General features: G+C 34.9%; 1 protein-coding gene across 1 annotated transcript in view; it reads right to left on the bottom strand.

Annotated features, from left to right (window-relative positions):
- Positions 1-378: 378 nt before the first annotated feature.
- FAM19A1 (family with sequence similarity 19 member A1, C-C motif chemokine like) overlaps positions 379-22,249 on the bottom strand; it is a 529,496-nt gene continuing 507,625 nt past the window's right edge. Inside the window, exons 4-5 of the mRNA XM_011358478.1 lie at positions 6,272-6,396; positions 379-1,501 (exon numbers count right to left, since the gene is read on the bottom strand). Coding sequence (XP_011356780.1) covers positions 1,484-1,501; positions 6,272-6,396 — 143 coding nt within the window. The 3' untranslated portion in view covers positions 379-1,483. The remainder of the gene's footprint in view (positions 1,502-6,271; positions 6,397-22,249) is intronic.

Below are 22,249 nucleotides of genomic sequence, written 5' to 3'. Positions count from 1 at the left end.
GAATGTATAATACTATTAGGCTATTCCGAAGTAAACCAGAACTTAAGTGGGTATTTCCTTCACATAAGTAGCAGCTGAATAACTCATAAAAAGAGAAGATGAGCAATAATTTCTTTTTTGGGAGGTGAGCCTCATATGTATCATCTATGTGCTTACTATGAAAGCCCAGTAATGGGATTTGACTTTTAATCTTGTTGGCTGGACCCTGCAGTTATAATAATGGGTTTCTAGTTTTCCAAATATTGGGTTTTTAAATAGTGGCTGTTATGACAGCAAAAATTTCATGAAAAAAATTCTGAATGACTAAGTGGAGTATTCTATGGATTTGGGTAAAACTGATTCAGGACAAATATATGACAAATAAAGAGGACAAGCAGGTTTAGAAAGAAGTTATTTACCACTTTAATAGGGCTGTCCAACATTTGGTCACATAGATTATTCTGAAACCTAATTGCTTTAATGGTTTTCCTATCTCGCCAGAAGAGATTTGAATATTCTTGGAAAAAGCAAATCAAACATAGAAAAAAGTGCCACGATGAGACTTGTGGCTACAGCACTATGTACTTAATGATGCCAAACTTTGGATTTAATCAGAGGACACTTCTGCAGTCTAGGGCAGCTATACAAAGCCTTAAGACATTGTATTTACAGGACTTATTAATACAGGGATCCATATTCTACCATAACTCTGCCAGAGTCTTAAGAGCATGTTGGAGCAGCTCCCTCCAAAATCCTCACTCTTATCAGTGTAAAAGCTTGTAGTTCTAAAAATAGTTTCCTGGAAGAGGTTAAAACGGTTATCATATATCAATTGAATATAAAGTATGGTTATATAAGCCAAGCTTGCATGCTAATATTGCGCAGGGCAGAAAGCAATAAAACAGGACGCTGTGCTTCCTTGGGCCATCAGGTAGAAACAGAAGGAAGCTCTTGATTCAGTATTACTATCCCTCAAATTCCAGGAGTCCACCTGTAGCTGGCCTTCCAGCGTGAGTGCCATGTTGAACTCTCAAAAGGGCACATGTCTTCTTTGCCAATAGAAAAAGAAATGACAATGAAAAGAGAAAAAAACAAAACATCCAGAACTCAAAGAGATACACCAGCCACCTCAAACTGTGGTACTGTTCATTTCTTGAAGAGAATATATAATATTTCAAAATATTATATGTACATATATTTCAAATGGTACAAAGTAACTATAGATCCAAATTAGAAGAGTTGATCATTCTTCATAATCCCCAAAAATTTCATTGAGAAAACTCTTTTATTTAAAACGCACTTTCCATGATGTTGACCAAAAACTCTGAGTCTTTCCACTATAGGATACTTCGTGACACATAGTAAAAGCACTGTGATTATCTGATTGCCAGTCAAAGTGCAAATAAGAAATCCATTTGGCTTGTAATGTGTTGGATGTTTTAAATTCTTAAAATGTATTTTCCACAGGGTTGGTTTTCCTTTATTACTACAACAAATGCTTCTGTTAGGTTCTTGGGTGAATCTGAAACCAAAGAAAGAAAAAAATTTCAGAGAGAAAGGAACAAAATGAAGGCACAAAAAAGATGATTAGGCAGAAAATGAGGACATCTTGATTTTTTAGGATATTGATTCTTTGGAGTGATCTGAAGTAGAAAAAAAATGTTAAAGTCTATAGCAGTAGTTGTCAAATGATGATCAAAGCACATTGACAGGACACCATATTTTTATCAATTTATTAAATTAATTTTGCTATGACTGATGAGACAGGCTCTTGAAGCCATGTCTAACCAGAACTGGCTTCATGGGCCTAACATCTATGCAACTGCACAGAGCCCTGTGCTGGAGAATGCCCCCATTTAGTTTAATGATCTGATACTGCAATCTTGAAATTATTAGTAATTTTTGAACAAGGCACCTTATGTTTTTATTTTGAACTGGGCTCTGCAAATTATGTAGTCAATCCTGTGTCTGATGAGAATTTGAAACGAGTAGGTCATTCCATAGCCTTGTCACGTTGGAATAAGGTGAAGTCGTTGCCAAAGTTAGACCACATTTGTTTAGAAACAAAGAAGACCTTTGTAAGGCAAGGAACTGTTTATCAAATAATGACATAGTTGAAGGGCAATTGAGAGCATACTCCTATAACTAATGATGCCATATAATCCATTTGAATATGGTCCCAAAGACTCCTATATTCAAAAGCATGCATACATAGAGAATCACTGGTTTAGAGAATAAAAGATAATTCTAATAGAGTTAAGGTTCTATTTTAGAGTTCTGGGACTTAAGACATTTTTCTTCATTTCTTAATTCTTTATAGTCTTAGAAATTTACTGTCTGAGTCTAGGGGTGCAAATCCATTTGAAGCTTTCAGGTTAGGTAGGAATAGTAATAAACATTTGCATTCAAAAGTAGGTTGGGCCAGGGGTAGAATATATAAGAAATCTTCACGCATTTATTTTTTATTCTCTCTATATAAATAACAGGTCTTTCCAAAACTTGGTTTCTTATATTCCAGTGGTATTTATCACCTTCTGTTTTTACTGTCTTCTTTTGTTTCCCAAAAGGAGGGAGAAAGTGACGTTTACAAAATATACCTTTTTTAAAATTTCTACCAGCCCACTACCCTCACCCGCTCAACCCAAACTTAGGCCCTATCCTCTGTGGAAGACTAAGGGCTCTGTGATATTCACCATCACATCCTCAAAACCTTTATATAGAAACTTTAGGTAGTAGAGACTTAAATACATTTACTGGCTAACTATTGCTTTTCTCACTCATCTGAAAGACATTAACATAGTGGGTTGTAGGAAATCCAAAGCTACTTGATACTTTAGCAAGTATTATATCAGATTATGTTCTGTTGTTTTGATCTACTTATTTTCCCCCAAATACCTTTGATTTTCTCATTTCATTTCCTTCCTCTTCCTATCACCAAACAACCAATGTTTACTTTTTACCTGTGAATTATCACAGCATTGTAGAACAACTTATTTTCTTTGTGAAAAGATCTGTCTGTCTAAATTAAACCATTGTTGCTGAATACACTGGGTATAGATTTGTTCCTGAATGCATGATCAATTGCCTTTCCAATTTTCAAACTTATGTTTTTCATATATTAGTTTAAAGAAAAGAAATAAACCAATACGTATCTAAAGCCATAGGAAAAAATCTCTAGTCAGTATTCAAGTTTGTTAGTCATGCTATAAACTACCAACAAAGCAATTTTAATAAAACAATTGGAATAATGATCAAGCAGCATCAGGGTTAAAATTTAGCCATAAAACTTCACCCAGATATGATTCCTCTTTCCTTAAGGTTTATTCTTTCAAGTCTCCAGAAAGAAAAATCTTTTTCTAATAATATTTATATTCCTTCTGCATGTTATATTGTCACCGAGATCCAATTTCACCAAGGTTTTTCTTTAGACTGTGGTCTGTTACCCTGGCTACCCCACAATCCACAGTGTCTAGATGTTTAATTAAAACACCAAATTTCTACTTTCTACCCTCTTTAAAAAAGGAACATCATAAAAAATTACATTGTACTTTGAAGCATCTTTGTTTCCATTTCAGACTGCTGAGAAATTTGGCTTAAGATGAGTGGAAAGTAACCAAAATGGTTTTGAAAAATTCAATGTAGAGGAAAACAATGGTGTACTAGGAATTGTTTTTGAAAGTATTTTTACATCGGGATTATTTTTTAAAATAACATGTGAAAGAAACTTCCACTTGTCATTAAAAATATGAGTATGTTTCTTCAGTTTTATTTCTAAGAGCCACTCCCTTTGAATTAATTTTACACAGAACAAAAAAGATGATTGAAAAAAAATTCTTTTCACTTTGATAAGAACTTGAATTTTTTTTTATTCTAAAGATGACCTCTTAGTTAAGAATAGAAAAGTGAAAACATGCGATTCAAATTAAAGTATATCTGTGAATTAAAACTTTTAAAAGTTAAATTGCTAGAGTTAATAGTTGAGGTGTGTAAGCATATTCATTCTCTAATGGGGAAAAAGAGATAAAGCATACTATAAAAATTAATATAAAGTGTATTTTCAGAGCATATGATCTAAAGACTGTTGTTGGCATGCCATTTATACAGAATGGAAAGTTCCTGTATGTATCGTTTGGACTTAATTGGTGCTTTTGTGTTTAAAGTCTTATTTCATTGTGAATTTCTTGGTTAGGAAAGGAGAGAAAATGTGTGAGCAGTAGTATCTGAGTCTTCTCAAAGTTTGGAAAGTACATCTTTTGTAGTGTCTTCTTTTCCTTCTCTAAAGATAGACTTGAGAATTCTCAGTTGACTGATGTGCCGTTCACATGGCTGTAGAGCAGTTTCTCATTTCCTCTCTTGAAATGGATGCATACATCCTCTGCTTTCAAACTGACTGCAGTTACAATTTATTTCTCTTGTACACTTGACTGGGTTGAATTCAGCCTGCTTAGGGTAGTAGCAAACATAGTGTGCTCCAGCTTCTATTACCATGATCAGATTTTGCACTGTACTTCTGCGGTGCCAGAAAATGTCTAGGTTGTATATACAACATGCCTGATGCTTCTGAAATATACTCTACAGAGGCTGGCTGAATAAAAGAAAGTTACATAGGTCACAAGGAAGTAGTATTAACAATTTTTATGTTTTGTTTGTTTACAGTCTAGCTTCCAAAGAGTCTCCTAGTTGTTACTCTTGGAAATTCACATATTTAAATCTTTAAATAATTTGACTTGCATTATTCCTTTTTACTAAGTTTCAAGTCCGGAGGCACCATGAGAGCAGGGCTTAACTTCAATAATTGGCGATCAGTTATCATTTAGAACAGGGAATGGAAATTTGGTAGAAAAATATATCAACAATGCATTTAATATAATGGTGTTTGAATCATAATTCTGGAATTACACTGGCCATAATTCAGAGTAGCTTAAAACTAACTTGTGAGGGTAAAATAAATTTCAGGAAAAATATAACCAAATGGAAACCTAAAACCTACACTCCACCTGATAATTAAAATGGTTTCTACAGGTTTACACTAACCAGGCTTATTTCTGTAGGTGTTTCTTCTGTAGGTGTTTCATTGAGATGAAATAGAATAATTCACGCTGAGCTTCTCAGCGTGTTTGAAAATGCAGGTTAATAAGCTAGGATCATTCAGAAATCTCTCCTGGCTGCAACCCAGGGAGGTATGGCCATTTACCAGCTAATGTGATCAGTACAAGCAACCAAATTTAACACACAAAGCATCTCCGCCTATTTTATATATGAAAATAAAAGTGTTTATATGGTATTATGTAGCATTACTTTTGTTTTCTGCATCATGAAATGGCAAGAACCAATTTTATTTTTTTGAAAAGATAAAGCTGAGAAGAAAGATCAAGTTAAGAGTCTAATACAGGGGTTGGAATCAGAGATGCCCTTTTCCATTTGAGTCACCTTTTGGAAGACTACAAGTTCAACATATTGGGATTTGAAATTGGTAGAGTTTGCTTTAAAAAATATCCAACACATTAAAATATATACACAGGGCTGATATTCAGGTGATGTGCACATATATGACCATACTGGTCATTAAAATAGTAACATACCTTTGTACTAGTAAATAAATAGTTAATGTCTTAAGTGTCTTGAGCACTTCACCCTCCCCACCACTCCCTTTAGGACTCCCAGACTTTTTTATGGTCCACTGTCTACAGAGGCAATGGCTGGCCTAGCTAGGCCTCTCCATCCTCCTCCAGCATCAGGACACCAATTCTGATGGATTGGGTAGCCTCACCATGTAGGTTGTTATATAATTTGAGGACAACTCCTTATTTAACCAAAGAAATTGAGGAAGGATTATTCACATTACAAAAATCACTTCCCTGTAAGTTCATCAAAGAATTCTTTTTAAAGAACCTTTAGAAAATGGCTGTACTTAAATTCAGAACTTTTCAACAAAACATCTGGACAAATTAGGCAAGACCCTAAATTTATTATCTATTCTGAGAACCATAGATGTTGGATGAATTATCCAAATAATTGCCTCACTGCTCCTCTTCCCTTTGGCTATTGTAACCCAGCTTTATTTATCACCCAGTAACAGAAACACTAAACTGCTCATTATGGAAAAGCTAAATTCAATCTCTAACTTCTTGTTGATGGATGGGCACTGATCTGAGTGGTTAAGAATGATTTCTTTTGGGGAAAAGGTTTTCTTCTCTCCTGTTCAAAGCTTCTTTGGGTGTTGTCTGTATAACACAAAAGCAAATAATACAGTTTGTAACATGCACAAGACATTCGAAATAAATGAACTTACTCTTGTGGTCTTAATTTTATTGCCTGTAGCGCACATCCATCCGGAATTATCGGGGAGTGTCTTACATTCTTCTCCCTCTAGACAAGGCTCCATCTCACACCACCATTTCCCAATCACTATGGAGGCTATGCAAAAACAGGAAACAAGTGTGTTTGCAATTTTTCCAAACAACTTGGGCACTGGTGCTCTGTCCTTCTGCAGATGTTAATGCTCTTTGAAGCAACTAGGTTCTCTTTAACCTTGTGACTAAGAATATTCTATTAAGAAGAATAAGATTTTAAGTTATAAGACTTACAATGCAAATATAATTATGCTGTCTGGTTTTATCAAGCTATATTTGGTCAAAAATCTCCCCGTCTGATGAAAACATGTGGACCAGGAAGACTTACTTGTTGGAGGAACTTGTATGTTAGTTTATGTAAATCAAAATTGTGTATTATTTCTTTTTGATGAAGGGGACAAAGTGCTAAATGCTCCTCAGAATAACTGAGCTATTCTTTTCAGAAAGGCTAGTTTATCCACCCAGCATTAGGGTTTATTCCCCAGCCTAGCGCCCTTGACAATTTAAAAAATAAATTGACTGGAAGTACAAAAGAAACCTGCACACACACACACACACACACACACACACACACACACACCAAAAACCAAGAGTAATAATAAATGAAAATATTTGTTTACAGTCACAAATATATTTGATACATGCTGTGATTTCCTTTTAATATGTTTAATATGATGTGGGTGGAACTTTCAAAATTTGAGCCCCTGAGAAAACAGCTCTACTTTTCAAGGTGATATCAAGGTTGATCACAATAGGCAGCTGGCAATGAATTTAGTAGATATATTTATAGAACACTTTTTTTTCGATAATAAGATTTTATAAAGCTAGTGACTAGATTCACTCTACAAATTAAGAAGCTCCATGCCTTGAGTGAAAAATTATTTCTGTCTAAGCATCAGTCACTTCTGAAGCTCCTTTAGGTATTAGTTTTTCACAAACCCTCCTTGGCTTTTCTAGTCAAGATCTTCAAAATATTCACCAGTATTTTTATTGTGCTACTTTCTGATTGGCTATTTTTGCACTGGACTGAAAGTCTAGTTCTTTCCATGATCATCTCTCAACTCCTCACACCCCAAAGATAAGTCTCCATCACACTGCTTAATTCTCACAAACAACAACAACAACAACAATAAACGACATTTGTTAATTTGAAAATGAAATGGAGTAAACTGTGCAATGAAGCAGGGGCACATTAAAATTCTCTCTCCATCGTGCATTTGCCAGAGGGATTAGATTATTAACTTAAAAGAAGAATAGTTTGAATATCCAGATATTTGCATTCAGGTTTTCCTCTTTCTACACTTTTCTTAGTTTAGTCTTTCTCTTCTTTAGAATCAAGAGTTCCTCGATCTTTGAGTAAAAATCATTATAAGCTCAATTTAAAGATGTTTTCAGGGTAAATTTGTCTATATTTGATTTATGCCCTATACATGGACCAGACTAAACCATAAAAATGCACCTCCATTAGATATGGCAAGCAAGTATAGGAAGTAAAATTTTCTATATAGTTTATCCATATGCAAGACAATGTGATATTTTGGTAAAACACTGAGTAATAACAGGAAACACAAATCCTCCACAGGCTACAAAATGATTATATGAATGTTTTCCTTTTTCATAGTAGAGCTCTGTGCCAGAACATGAAGTAGAGAAAATTCTAGTCATGGGTAAAGAGTACTTATGTGAACCAATGGGTGACAATGTTAAGTAAGGGAAGCATATATTTTGGCAACAAGGAAAACATATGTAGTGTTAAAAGGGAACAAAAATAAATTGCAAAGCTTCCAGTAAGGTAAGACAAAAGTCAGTGTTGGCAATGTTTTTTGAGAGCCTACAATCTGAACCTCTCTTTTGGCCAGCACTCGGTCAGAAATAGGCCTGTCACATTTGCCATGCTTGTCCCCTTAAAGCCCATCTAATGTTTTGATATTACTTGCCCTGAGTCTATATCATTGAGAATGGAAACCCTCTGATCTCAGCTCTGAGGGGAAACTATCTTTCTCAACAGCCTTTGATTTACCATTTTGTCACTCTTTTCTCACAGAAGCGCAGAAATAATGAACTGTTGAGGAGGTCAGTCTCTAGTATCTTTGCCCACTTGTAAAAGACCCTGTCCTTTTTTGTTGTTGTTGTTGTTAGGCTGCTTGGAATTGACCTACTTTGTTGCAAGCTAACAAAACAATTTCTCTTTTCCCTAAGCATCAGTGTCTGCTAAATGAAGATGTAGATAGTAGGAAAAAGAATACCTCTTAAAATCCACATATCACCTTTAATTCATGGTTGTAAAGATCCAGTGGCTCATAGAGAAAAGAAATGGCTTTCAAAAAATAAAAATGTCCCCAGCCATGTCTATAAATTCTAGAAATTCATATTACACTTGCTTTTCCTAAATAAAGTTTGGTGATTTGGCACTACCCTCTGGCTTATTAGACTCTAGTTCTTTCTTCCAGTTTTGCTTTTCTAAAGATGCTATTAGACTGATTTTCTTTCTAATTTGTGCATTGCACGGTCATCTTACTATCTATCACTTTGAACCCATTTTATAGAAGAAAAAACTGAAACCCGGAGAGGTTAAATAACTTCCCCAAGCTTACACATGTAGCAAGTGCAGGAATTAACACTAGAATCCAGGTCTGCTTAATCACAAAATCACATTTTTTTATCATTATAATGCTAACTCATTCTAGTTTTCTGTTCAGGATTCATAGAACTCTAACGAAGCATTTATTGACCACTGAGTGAATGAATGAATTCTCTATGCTGTATTATTATTGACAATAACTTTCATGTCAACACAAACATTTGAGGAAAACAAATATATTTGGTTCTTGTAAAATTAAGTTAACTTAAATAATTTGGAAAAAGGTCAGTTTATCTTATACTTAGTTCTTCCTAGTCTGAGCTATATATGGCTTGATTTCATTAGTTATAGCATTTTAATAGAAATTCTCACTAATAATTTTTGAAGCCATGAGAAACTTGTGAGGTAGATGCATAGTGCTATAAAGACTTTTCTAGAAGAACTGAATTAATTAAGTAACAGCTGCAAAACCAGTTCTCTTTTATCTGTGGTGATTACAAAAGAGGGTCTTAAAGGTCCCTTTTAACCCTGGGATTCTGGGATTCGCTTGATGAATGTGCCATGTTCAGAAAAATATCTGATCTTCAACTTTTTCAAGAGTGTTCATCTTCCCTTGGGAGAGTCTTAAAATCACAAAAGCCACTTTAATCATGAGTCTTGATTTTGTCCTTATACCAGATCATTTTGTGGTAGAGAAGAGAGACTATAAAAGGAGAATCAATCCATCTTTCAGGGATAAATCTTAAGTAGGCCAGAAATCCTTTTTTGTTGTTGTTGTTATTTTTTTTTTTTGTTCACTTTGAGGTATTTTACCATGGGAATAGAACAAGGTACTAATAAGCAATGGGTTTAATAAATACGGCACATATACTTTGTATTGTTTAAGAACTGTAGTCCTTTTCTATAATTTCAATAGATATTGTTCGAGTCTCAATTCAACACTTTCAATACCTGATTTACTGAGAGGGTAAAATAATGAACATGACATAGCGCCTGCCCTCAGAGCTTACAATTAAGCTCAGGGTTTCTCAATAAGTGTGCTATTGGCATTTGGGAGTAAATTATGATAAGGAGATATAAATGAGCAAAGTGTTTCTTTACCAGTAGATTGTTATTGTGCCAGAGGAGCAGGCTCACAGCGGTGAGTAGGAAGAGAAAACCTTAATAAGATGTGGAAGTTTTTGAAATCAAGGAACCTGGGCTTTTTTAAAAAAAAAAAAATTTGTATTTTCTTAAGGGAGTGGTAAGGCACTAAAGATTCTATATAGATTCTATATTTGATGAGCAAAGGGAAGATATGATTACAGGAAAGATCAGTTCGGCAGTGATGTGCCAAATGGAAGGAGAAAGAATCCAGCAACTGAAATGCCAGTTAAGCATTTCAGCATTCAAACAGAGAAGGAATAGGTCTTCATTTTGGATGCCTACCCTACAACTGTGAAGAACGGCAGAGCTGCAACTAAAGAAACGTTATAGCCAGTAACCATATTCACTGTAACCTTAAAAACTTTGGACTCTAATTATTAGCTAATATGTCTGCATACTCACTAGGCAGTGAGCTCCCTGAGGGCAGAGGTCATTCTGCATTCATCTTTGAATGGCATAGAGTAGCTCAAGACAGGTTTGCAATTTATAAATAAATAAATGACTTAAAAAAGAAATGAGAAGAAAAAAATAGTGCCTGCATCAAAGGATTGTGAGGATTACAGAAAAAATAAGCATCTGAAGAACTGAGCAGAGTATCTGGCATTAGTAAATGTGCAATAAATTTTAGCTATTATCATCACCAGCAACATAGTCGTTTGTACTACTCTAAAGAATAAAATCACTCTAAAACAAAAAAGGCAATTCTTCACAAAGTTAGAAAGTAAACCATTGTCCTTCCATATTATGCCAAAGTCTCAGCTCACTTCTATGACTTATAAGAGTTTGAGCATTTATTAAATGGTTGAACATACCATTTCATTCATTTTCCCAGAAGTAAATTATGAGTACATCAATCAAGACTAATTTCCAGGCTCATTTTTGTGCAACCCATCATGCAATTTAAAGCAATGGCTGGAACTCCATGAGAGAATGAGGTCAACTCTCTAGTCTCCCTTTTTGCACAGGTTGTTGGAACAGCTGTTCCGATGCTCTTTTCAATATAGACACAGTTCCCACTCTAAAGTGGCATACAATCTCTTATGGAAGGTTCACACTAAATATAGTAATGCAATAATATATACTGACAAATTGTAATACACAAAAAGATAAAATGTATTATAAAGGAAATTAAAAAGTAGATATAATTTAGATCATCAGGGTGATAATGGTAAGAGAAGTCCTCATTGTTGAAGTAATTTAACAACTAAGTTATCAGCACAATTATTTTCATATTAGAGCAAATAAGTATATATATTAAGGTAAAAGGCTAACTTCACATGAATTTGAAGATACTACACAAAATATAAGATAAATTTTCTACTTGTCATGGGCTCTTCCTAGCTGTCTTATCAGAAGGCAGAGGTATAGTTCCTACTTCTTTGAGAAAAGCTATCAGCTCTGGGAGAGATAATTTTCAGAGACTTTTTGTCAACTCAGGGAAGCACTCCTAATTCCTGCCAATAATAATATTCCTCATTTTATCCTGGATACCATGGCTGGAACCCTGGCTTATTCTCTGCTTTCAATACAGTTGTAACCCCTTATCAGTGGTTTTGCTTTCTGCAATTTCAATTGCACACTGTCAACTGCAGTCCAAAAATATTAAATAAAAAATTCCAGAAATGAAAAACTCATAAGTTTGAAATTGTGGGCCTTTCTGAGTAGTATGATGAAATCTCACTCTGTCCTGCTCTGTCCTACCCAGAACATGAATCATCCCTTTAATCAGCATATCCTTGCTGTATATACTCCCTGCCTGTTACTTAGTAGCTGTCTGGTTATCAGATTGTTTATCAGAAGGGAAGAGAGAGAGAGAGAGAGAGAGAGAGAGAGAGAGAGAGAGAGAGAAAGAAGGAAACCACATTCGCATAACTAATATTGATTACGATTGACTTTTTTAATAACACGGGGGTGAGAGGTGCCAATTCAGTTAAAAATCTACATGTAACTTGACTCCCCCAAAACTTAACTACTAAGAGTCTACTGTTGAATAGAAGCCTTACTAATAAAATAAATAGTCAATTAACATTTTGTATCTTATAGTATTATATACAGTATTCTTATAATAAAGTAAGCTAGAGAAAAAATATTATTAAGAAAATTATAAGGAAGAGAAAATAGATTTACAGTATTTGTTGAAAAAAGCAAATAAGTGGACCTGTGCAGTTTAAACTTATGTTGTTCAAGAGTCAACTGTATATTTCTATGATTGTCATATTTTATTATTCGTTATTTTTGTTAACCACATATTGTGCTTAAATTATATGTTAAACTTTATCGTAGGTATGTACATAGAGGAAAAAACATAGTATATATAAGATTTGTTACTATTAGTGATTTCAGGAATCCATTGGCAGTCTTGGAAAATACCCCCCATAGATAAGGGAGGACTACCGCACATAATAACTCTATTCTCACATCTGCTCATAAGTCAAACACTAGATGTTGGTCTTGCTTTCACGAAATTGATGGTTTTATTTTGAAATTAAATTCAGCATATTTTTTTTGCATTTATATAGGTACATGATTTTTAACATATGGTTAAAAAGGAGGACAAAGAACTATGCTTATTAAAAAATCTCCTACTTTACATCCCCTGTATTCTCAAATTTAACATTCTATGTTTAAAATATTTGAGTGACCCTGACGTTTATAGCAGATAGTAATTTGTAATTTTGCAGAGATTTAAACATTTTGATGTTTTTATTTTTGTCAACCACAGATACCTTTATGTTTTTCTTCCCTAATTTTAATCTAATATATATTCTTTTCTAAAATTCAAAGTATACAGATAATTATCTCTTTTTGCTAATTATGTAATATATAGATAGTGTATTATTGAATTGGGTACTTGAAACCTATGTAATTTTATTAACTAATGTCATCCCAATAAATTAATAAAAAAGGATGAGTATATACATTTGTCAATATTCATTGAACTGTTCTCTTAAAATGAGAGCATTTGATTGAATGTAAATTTTAAAATTAAAAACGTACACGTGAAAAAAAAGGAAAATGTACACAAACATGTTAGGCAGAGGTGAACTGTTGGATTTGGGTATGTTTTTCCCAGACTCTCTCTGATTGTTCTTGACAATGCATCCAGAGCGATCTTTTAAAATGCAAATAATTTCATATCATTCCTCTGCTTAAAAATCTCTAATGGTCTCCATCACATAGAATAAACTATACATGCTTTATTAGATCCTTCAAAGATCCATGTTTTTTGACATCTTCCATCTTTCCAATCACCTTTTCTACCATCGCCATCCTACCTTCCATTTTGTTCCAGTCTCTCTAGCCCTCTAACTCTTCTGCAAACCTGTAGATCTTTTTTCTGATTTGGCTCACCCTCTGTTCAGAACTGTGTTCTCTCAGAATTGACATTAACCTGGCCTCAATTCAGCTGTGCCTCTTCAGAGTGGCCTTTCTTGATAACTTATCTAAAATAATCCACACCCGTGACCCTGACACTTTCATACCCTGCTTTGATTTTCTTCATATTGCTTACTACTACCTGTACGCAATTTTAGTTTACCTGGGTATTTGTCTTTCCTCTCACTTGATTATGAGCTTCATGAGCTTCATGAAAGTTTAAACTTTTTATTCTCAAGTGGCTAGAACAGTGCTGGCACATAGTAGGTGATTAATATTTATTTTTAAATGGTTGAGTAAGTGCATATACTAACACAATTTATAATATAAAAATTTTTGATAGAAGTAAAATCATACCATACACACTACCTTATACTATTATTTAAAATCTAACTACTTTGTCTATAAATAAATTAAATGCATCATTATATTAACACCTGAATAATATCCCATAATAGAGCTATATCTTAATTTATTTAATCACTTCTCTACCATTGAAGATTTAAGTTGTCTTTTTTTTCTGGTGATAGATGGTTTGTAATTAGAATGAATGTCTATATGAACACCCTTACACATATATCTTTGCAAGCGTATTTAATCATTTCCCCAGGATAAATTCCAATGGGTAGAATTTCTAAAGAGTCATATGTATCTCATCAAATTGTCCTCCGGAAAAATTGTTCTAACCGCCATTTTCCACAAGTACCCACTTCTCTGCACAACTTCACCAATATTGAATTCTTAATGATGTTAGTGAGGCATGGAATTTGCTTGTCTTTTGGGGATACAGAAGCATGTTGCTTAGCCAGCTAGCGAACCTAGCCGACTGCCAGCCTTCATATTCCATCTCGACTATCTATAGAGTTGACCTAACAGAGCAATAAAACTTCCATTTCCTTGTGAATAACTTTTCCTCAAAGAAATCCAACCCAGCAAGCTGTCACAGAATGAAGAGAGAATAAGGAGGTCAAGCAGAGTGAAGGCTCCAAGCCAAAACAAACAAACAAACAAACAAGCAACACCATATTTGATGTCTGAGTATAAATAGGTATTCTCGGTGGTCCCTAATGAATGGCATGTATCTACTGTACAAGTATCTCTTAGGTTTAGCTAACTCAGTGTGGAGAATCTTGCTATTTCAGAATAAAAAAGGCATTTATGTTTATCTCACTGGAATTCCGTATCCCTGTGGTTGTCACTTCTATTTGATCCATTTACATCCATGACAACAGAATGGGAAGGGGGGCGGTAACCTGAATGTGGGTATAGAGAAGAACTCCAAAAGGCCTCTTCATTTTAAATCAAAGGGAAGTTCAGATGTAAAAAAAAAAAACATTTATAATTAACTTTAAAGCCACATATATATATGTATATCTTTTGGTGTTAAGATCTCTGTGTTCTCACAACTTTAGAACTTAGTCGGGCAACTTAGAGGAGTATATTTGTATACAAGTATTTTCCTAATTTGAGAAAGTACTCTATGAAGTTATTATTAGATTCTGTAACATAGTTTTTCTAGAATTGCCACAGATTTACCATAATCAAATAATGTCAGTTAAGTAAACTTTCCTCTTTTTGTAAGTAATCATTATTATAGTTATCAATATAATAAAACATTAGTTTTGGTTGATCTCTCTTTACACCTGATCCCAAATTAAATTATTCCCAGAAAATTCTTGGCATCACGTTCTTTTGCAAAACTAGTGCTTTCAATCTTGGTAGTAATAAGAAAGTTGTATACTGATTGGAAAGTCTTTCATTTTAATCTCACTCCCACTAGAGGAGATTGATATAAATAAAATTTAAATGGAAAACACATCTCAGATGCCAGCAGTGAAAAAGACTTTGTCAGTCTAATGAAACGGTATCAGTTTTTCTCTACTTTATTCAATAAATTCTGAGTCATTTTCTAAATGGATTTGATTAAAGGAAAGTTCAGACTCCCAGTGAGATGCTCTTGGCACTGATGGAGACTTTAGACAAAGGAGAAAGAACAGGGTATGTGAAACCTCTTAGGCTGCTTCAGATCTATAAAAATTGATAGCAAGTAGGAGAGAAGTGTCTCTAACCTTGAACTTACCTATTGCCTTAGAAGCAAAATCCTGGGGAATTGAACAAGACACATTGTTCCTCTTATTTTATTAGGATGTCATGGGTGGTTGAGTGAATTACAATTGGCAATCTTGGGAGTGGGGTAAGGCTTGGGTGAAAACCTGTGGCTCTCAGTGCTTTATATACCCTTCTCACAGATGTTTGTAAGAGAACAACATGCTCTAAAGTCATTATGCTCATGTAGTCTCTGGGGAGGCTTTGATGCCTTCAGGTTTATTATAATAAATGAACTTCAGAAAACATACTGACTTTCATGTGAGGATGAAATGTGTAAATCTTGATCATACAGAATTCTTGTATTTAATTTTATTATGCGTGTTTTAAAACAGTAAAATAATTTGATAATTGTTCTTTTTAAATAATTTGGTAGGAACCACCTGATATCTGTTTGGTATATGCCTTTGCCTGTTAACACCTTGAGAAGTGGACAATAACAATCAACAGGTTTTCACCCAAGCCTTACTCCGCTCCCAAGATTGCCATGTTGACTATTTTTCCTATCAACAGGTGGAGTCTGTTTCCCCGACTCTTGTATCCAGGTTTGGCCATGTGATTCGTTTGGGCAATTAGGTATTGGCAAACATGTGCTTGGAGCTTGCTGCTTTTTGGAACCCCAAACTTACCATGATGAAAGGTCACATGGAGCAGAGAGTATCCTATCTGAGGCTCTTAACCACTAGGCTCCAGCTCCACAAAGTCACTGCTGGCCTAATCCTCAATCCTCTCAATTAATGTCTGAAACACATACATGACAGCCGCACTTTCAGTGGGTATCATAAAGGAAAATTCAGGAAAATTGATGCAATGCTGGCACTTACGTCATTGAATCAATGTCAACAGCCAATATCTCTGAATTTCTCGTATCCAAAAAAAAAAATCAATTCCTAGTATTCAAGCTACTGCATTTGGGCATCCTCTCAATTCATGTGGTCATGTGACCTAGTCTTAACCTCTTCGCATATTCCTACCACTTTGCCTCAGTGGTTAGTTCAGATGTGAATGAAACTAGCCAATAAGTTGGTTCTGAGCCTTTGATTGGCTCTTTTGGGAAAAAGAAGCTCTCTCTCCCATGAGATTGCTAAGCTGATAAGTCATAAATCTGAAGTGTCCAGGCCTCCCACATTCTTTCCCAACTTGCCACCTAACACAATCCCAAGTAATACCAAAGGTACTCAATAAGTATTTGTGGACTAACTAAATGAATGAGTTACTCCAGATATTTGACTGCACCAAGGTTAGATCACTTCCATTTCTATCTATTTAGCATAAATATTCTCAAAGATTGAAGAATAATTTTTTTTACATTCAAATTCAGAAATTCAGAAATTCAGAGGGCCTATATATCATTCCAAGAGTGGCTTTCTGTTCTCATTATGTGTCTCTCTACTTCGTATGCACAATCATATTATCCTTCACAATATGCCAAATGCAAGAGATATGGAACTGGCCTAGTTGTATGTAAATTAGGCATTTCCTGGAGCACTTAGGGTCATTGGGATTGTTGAGTTTTCTTAATTACAATCCAGATATGCTCGCAGTGGAGTAATACTAACTGTTATGGTATAGAGAAACTAAATCAATTTTACTTAACTATTAAGATTTATTTCAATGTCTTGTACTATTTGGGCAAGAAAAGAAGAGCATACAGAATTGCTCTCATGATGAAATATTTTCTGAGCCTTGCTATAACATAAGAAAGAAATTCAGAGAGAACTGGAAATTAGCCATCAAAAGAAAAAGGGAAAAATAGCAATTAAAGATAAGGCTTTTAATATTTATTTAATGTTGATTTAATATTATTTTCTGTCCTACATCTAGAGGGCTGAAATCTATCTCTACCCAAGTATGAGCCATGGGGTAAGAGTGTGAAAATCTTTTTGAATTGATAATATTTGGGGAGAAGACAGACCTGAAGAAAAATTTTTTCTTATATTCTGAGTTTTAAGTTGACTTTAACTTAAGTACCAAGTTCAAAAACCATTTTCATTTCACTTTCTGAGATGACAACTTTTATCAAAGAAAAAACGATCACCAGTGCAACATGATTTAACATGAAATTCTGAGTAAAGGCATACTGCTTTGTATTATAGAATTTCGTTGGGTCATAAGGGCCCTTTCTACAAAATGAAATATACCAAAATTACTTCCTTTCAGTTATGAATCTCATTTTGCAACTTTTCATCAATAATGTCTCCCCTCGATTCAGAAAGGTAAATCATAAATATTATCTAAGTCCATGATAAACACACATCTTAATATCAACTCATTTCTGAAACTTGTCTTGCTCTGCAAAGCAGCTGGCATAAAACAATGAGGTAATCATCAGTCATCTTCTAATGAGCCCCTTCCTACAATTGTAGTTCAGACCAAGAAGTTCCATTTTGTGAAAAATATAGACAAATGTATCAACTTATTATTTGGGAGTGGAAGAAGAATTGATATTTAAAAATTAAATTTAGTCTTATCATTGATATTCACTGCTAAAGTAGTTGCCATGTAAAGTTTCAAAAAGCAGGCTTTATGGACAAATAAAAATTAATTGGAAACCAGTGTTGTTCTCATCTGTTATTTGGCCTCCCCAGCAATAATTCTACTTTTTCCTCCTGATGGTGATTCTTGGGTTTACCTTCTGGGATGCACCCTTCTTTCAATTTATGTGCTCATGTGACCTAGTCCCAACATCTTTGCATATTGCTACCTCTTTGCCTTGGTGATTGGTTCAGATGTGAATGACACTAGCCAAAGAGTTGGTTCTGGGACTTTGACTGGCTCTTTTGGGGAAAAAAGCTCTGTCTCTCATGGGATTGCTAAATTAATAAGTTATAAATCTGAAGTGTCCGGGACTCCCACATAGAGTGGTTCTGCTTGAGAATAAAGACAACACACAGGAAATCACAGGCAAGAGATGGTGACCAAGAGACAAAGTCTTAAGCTCTGCTTGATAGTCTGAGTCCAGGCGTAATCGCAACTAACTTGATATATGGACTTTTCAATAGGAAGCCACTAAATTTCTTGTTTTGCGTAAGTCAATTTGACTGGTGCCTCTACAAGTGACAAATGGAAAGAATTCAGATGAAAATAAATGCAGTTTTGATGGAAATATAGGTATCATTGTGAGCTTTATTTGAAAGTTTATTATCCGAAATAAATTGACAACAATCTATTACACATACCACACAGACATATACCTATTGTATGAATTTTGTGAGCAGCAAATCATTAAAGTGTAGCTGTTAAGAGTAAAATCTCTGGAGTCAAATTCCCTTGCTTCAAATCCTGGCTCTATTGTGTGATCTTGATAAAAGCATTAACTTCTTTCCACCTCAGTTTTCTAATCTCTGAGATGGAGATAATAGTACCTAGCTTAAAGGATTGTAGAATTGAAGGGATTAATACATGTAAAGCTTCCTACCAATGCCTGGTACAAAGTAAGTGCTCAAAAACCTTAGCTTTTTATTATTATACAAGCATCAGCTGACCTCAAGTAGATGCAATTCAATTAAACATAAATGTATTGCTCTCCGGGTACTATGTTGGGGCTAAAGACAAACTGAATAAATTTCAGTCCGTGCCCTTAAGAAGCTCTTAGGTTAATCGAAGTTATTATAATTTAATTGCAATCAGTGTGGTCAGTGCAATGATAAAATAAACACTTTGAAATTATAACATTTATGGAGTACTTACTGTGGGCCAGGTATTGTGCTCAATGAATTGCATTGATTCTATAATTTAATCTTTATAATGGTCCTAAGATATAAGCACTGTTATTATCCCATTTTTTGAGAGGAGGAAATTAAACCAAAGTAAAGCTACAAAACTTGCCCATGATTGTACAGCCAGGAAGGGGCAGACTTGTGAATCAGCCAAAGCAGCTGTCTCCAGAGATGATTAGAAGTTGGAAAATGATGTCTAAGGTAAGTGTTGAAGGATGAATAGTAATTTGCAAAGTAAGCACAGTAGAGATTGGTAATTTTAGTGGAGGTAAAGCTATGCACAACCCAGAGGTGTAAACTAGAATAGTTTATTACAGGAACTATTAGTAGTTCAGCATTTGTGGAGCAAAAGTCCATGTGTATTTGTGAGTTAGTGAGGGCAGGTGAGGCTGGGCATATTTTCAGTACTGTGAATTTGATTATAGTCTTTTTAATTAACTAGGCTTTACTCAAATGCAGTTGCTGTGGCAAATCAAAGATGACATGAGGATATCAAAATGATTACTTTTGATCCAGAGCAAGTTCTCTCTCATCTCAGGTGATACTATATCTCTGTCAGATGAATTTCCCTTCCTGGGCCATGATTTGGCATTTGGAAAGTCCAATTCAGTAGATGGTGCTGGGGATGAATTAATTCATTTGGCAGAGACAAGCAGCATTGTTCTCGCTGAATATTGCCTTCAGTTCAGAGGTAGCTTGAAGGATGCTTACTCAGCATTTCTATCACTTCTCCAGTTGCAGGCCACTTGGCTACAGGATTGTACAGCTTTCCTTGTACTTTTTTATACACAAGGAGTGAGAGCAAAAACAAAACAAACAAACAAACAAATAAATGAACAAACCTGCAAAAGGCCATGATCCAAGCAAACAGTTTTTCACCTGAGTTTTAAACCATAGGGTGTCATTTTTAGAAAATGCTTCTTTTATGTAAATAAAATTATATAAAAATGAAACTTTATTTTCTTGCTGTAAGTGGAAAACTGACTTCATTTACTTAAAGATCAATATAAAAACTAATAGAACAACAATAACAAAAGGGTTACTTAATCTAGTTAAATGTTATCATCTTCCAAAGGTGAAGTCCTCACTTTGTTTTAAAAAACTGGTGATAAGTAAATTTTAGAGAGGTGTTAAAGTCAAAGTAGTACCAAACTGAGACTTCCCCTTAAAGATATCAGACCAGCTGAAGGAAACTGAAGAAGGAGCATTTTAATTACTCCGAACTTCATTGCTGTTTAGCACCATGTCTATTAATACCCCAAATAATCTTATTTATCATCATTGTTATATACTGAAAGCAATGAAATAATTTCTCTTTTTCTTCATCTCTTTTATTGTCTTTTCTAGTACCAGAAGAAAGAACTAGTGCTGTTCTTAGATGCTACACAATATCCTGATTGCTTTCATCCAAGACCACTTTTATTTAGGCCCATTAACTGTACACATTAATTGAATAATAAATAAATTAAACTGTAAAATATGAATCAGCTGCTACATAAGTAGCTTAATTTTTTCAGCTGGCATTCACATAAAAAATGTATAAATGAAGGTTCACATTTTTTGAAGGACAGCTCAGTTTTTGCCACATCTCTATGATGAAAAGCACCAGACTGAGAAGTCATCCTCCTGGTATTTTAAGACACATTTAATCACTGAATTTGGAAGACAGCCTTCAGTACCTGAATGTCCAGGAAAAAATATTAAGCAATCAAGTTTTATCAGTGATGACCAATAAAAGAGAAAAGCTAAATTTAGCTCTAAATTTCATTATTCAGATGGGTTGAGTGACCTCCTATATTCTTTAAAAGACTGATGGCCTTGAATGTTTAGGACTCTGAGAGAAATGAATTTTGAAGATGAAATAGGAAATAGGAAGTCACTTTAAAGATGCACAGAGGCACTCTCACACATGGACAGAGACCAAACTGTATCTGCTTTTATTGATCGAATAATGTGAATTGTGTTTTGAGAAATAATAGCCAGTGTAGTCTGTAAACAATACGTAGTTTCAACACATTTGAAACTCCCTAGGTTATTACATTCTGTGTTACTTTCAAAGGATGTGCAGAGAGCTAATAATGCTAGTATCTAATTTTTTAAAGGACATTTTCTTAAGCTGGCTACTCATTATCCTTCATGTTAACAAGGTAGTCTTTTAAAAGTTAATGAATAGGGAAATGTGGCGGAATGAGAGACATCCCCAGATCTCTCCCTTTGAAACAACAATAATGGAACATCTAAAATACAACGAAAAACACCCAAACTGCACACATGCAAGTCTGAGCATGGGATCTGCACATGAGAGCTACCACAGGTCAGAACCACAGGTGTTGGGTGGTGGACTGGGAGTAACAAAGAAGCTGCTTCTCGCAGCTGCCAGAGCTCCCTGTAGGAGAAGGGGGAGTGGAGAAAGAGCAGCGAGATCCCTGAACAGACCTGCGTGGGAAAGCTGTGAGCTTCACAAGCCTGGCTGGTGGCCTTCTCATCAGGCAAGAAGGCAAAGAAGCAGGATGGCAGAAAAATAACAGTTGATTTTTACCAGCCATGGTTGCAAATCCAAGGCTGGGTCACAGTCTCCAACTCCCAACCCAGATGGCCCCACCCCCATACCCACTGAGACTGAATACCGCAGAGCCCAGGAGAATCTGTGCAAACACTACTGAAACTGTTGCGAATACTGACAAGAACTGAAACTGAGGGTAGCGAGTGTGTTTAAATATCTATCGGAAAATAAAAAGACATTTTTAAGGCTTTACATAAAGCAGAGATTCAAGAGGCTTAGACACCACATACTGGAAACCAAAAGAAAAGCGCTTTCTTCGCAGGAAGCTAGAGAGAGACGTTCATATAATAAATCTTCTTTCTGGAAAAAAAGCAGAATACATTTCCATTAATGCCCAGGCGGAGACAAAGTCCATTAAACACCATGAACAACCAAAGTGACGAGGCATCTCAGAAAGAAAGAGAAAAATCTCCAGAAAATAAGCTTA

Source organism: Pteropus vampyrus, unplaced genomic scaffold, assembly GCF_000151845.1.
Source record: "Pteropus vampyrus isolate Shadow unplaced genomic scaffold, Pvam_2.0 Scaffold41, whole genome shotgun sequence".
Classification (NCBI taxonomy): Eukaryota; Metazoa; Chordata; class Mammalia; order Chiroptera; family Pteropodidae; genus Pteropus; species Pteropus vampyrus.
This window is presented reverse-complemented; position numbering and strand designations above follow the sequence as displayed.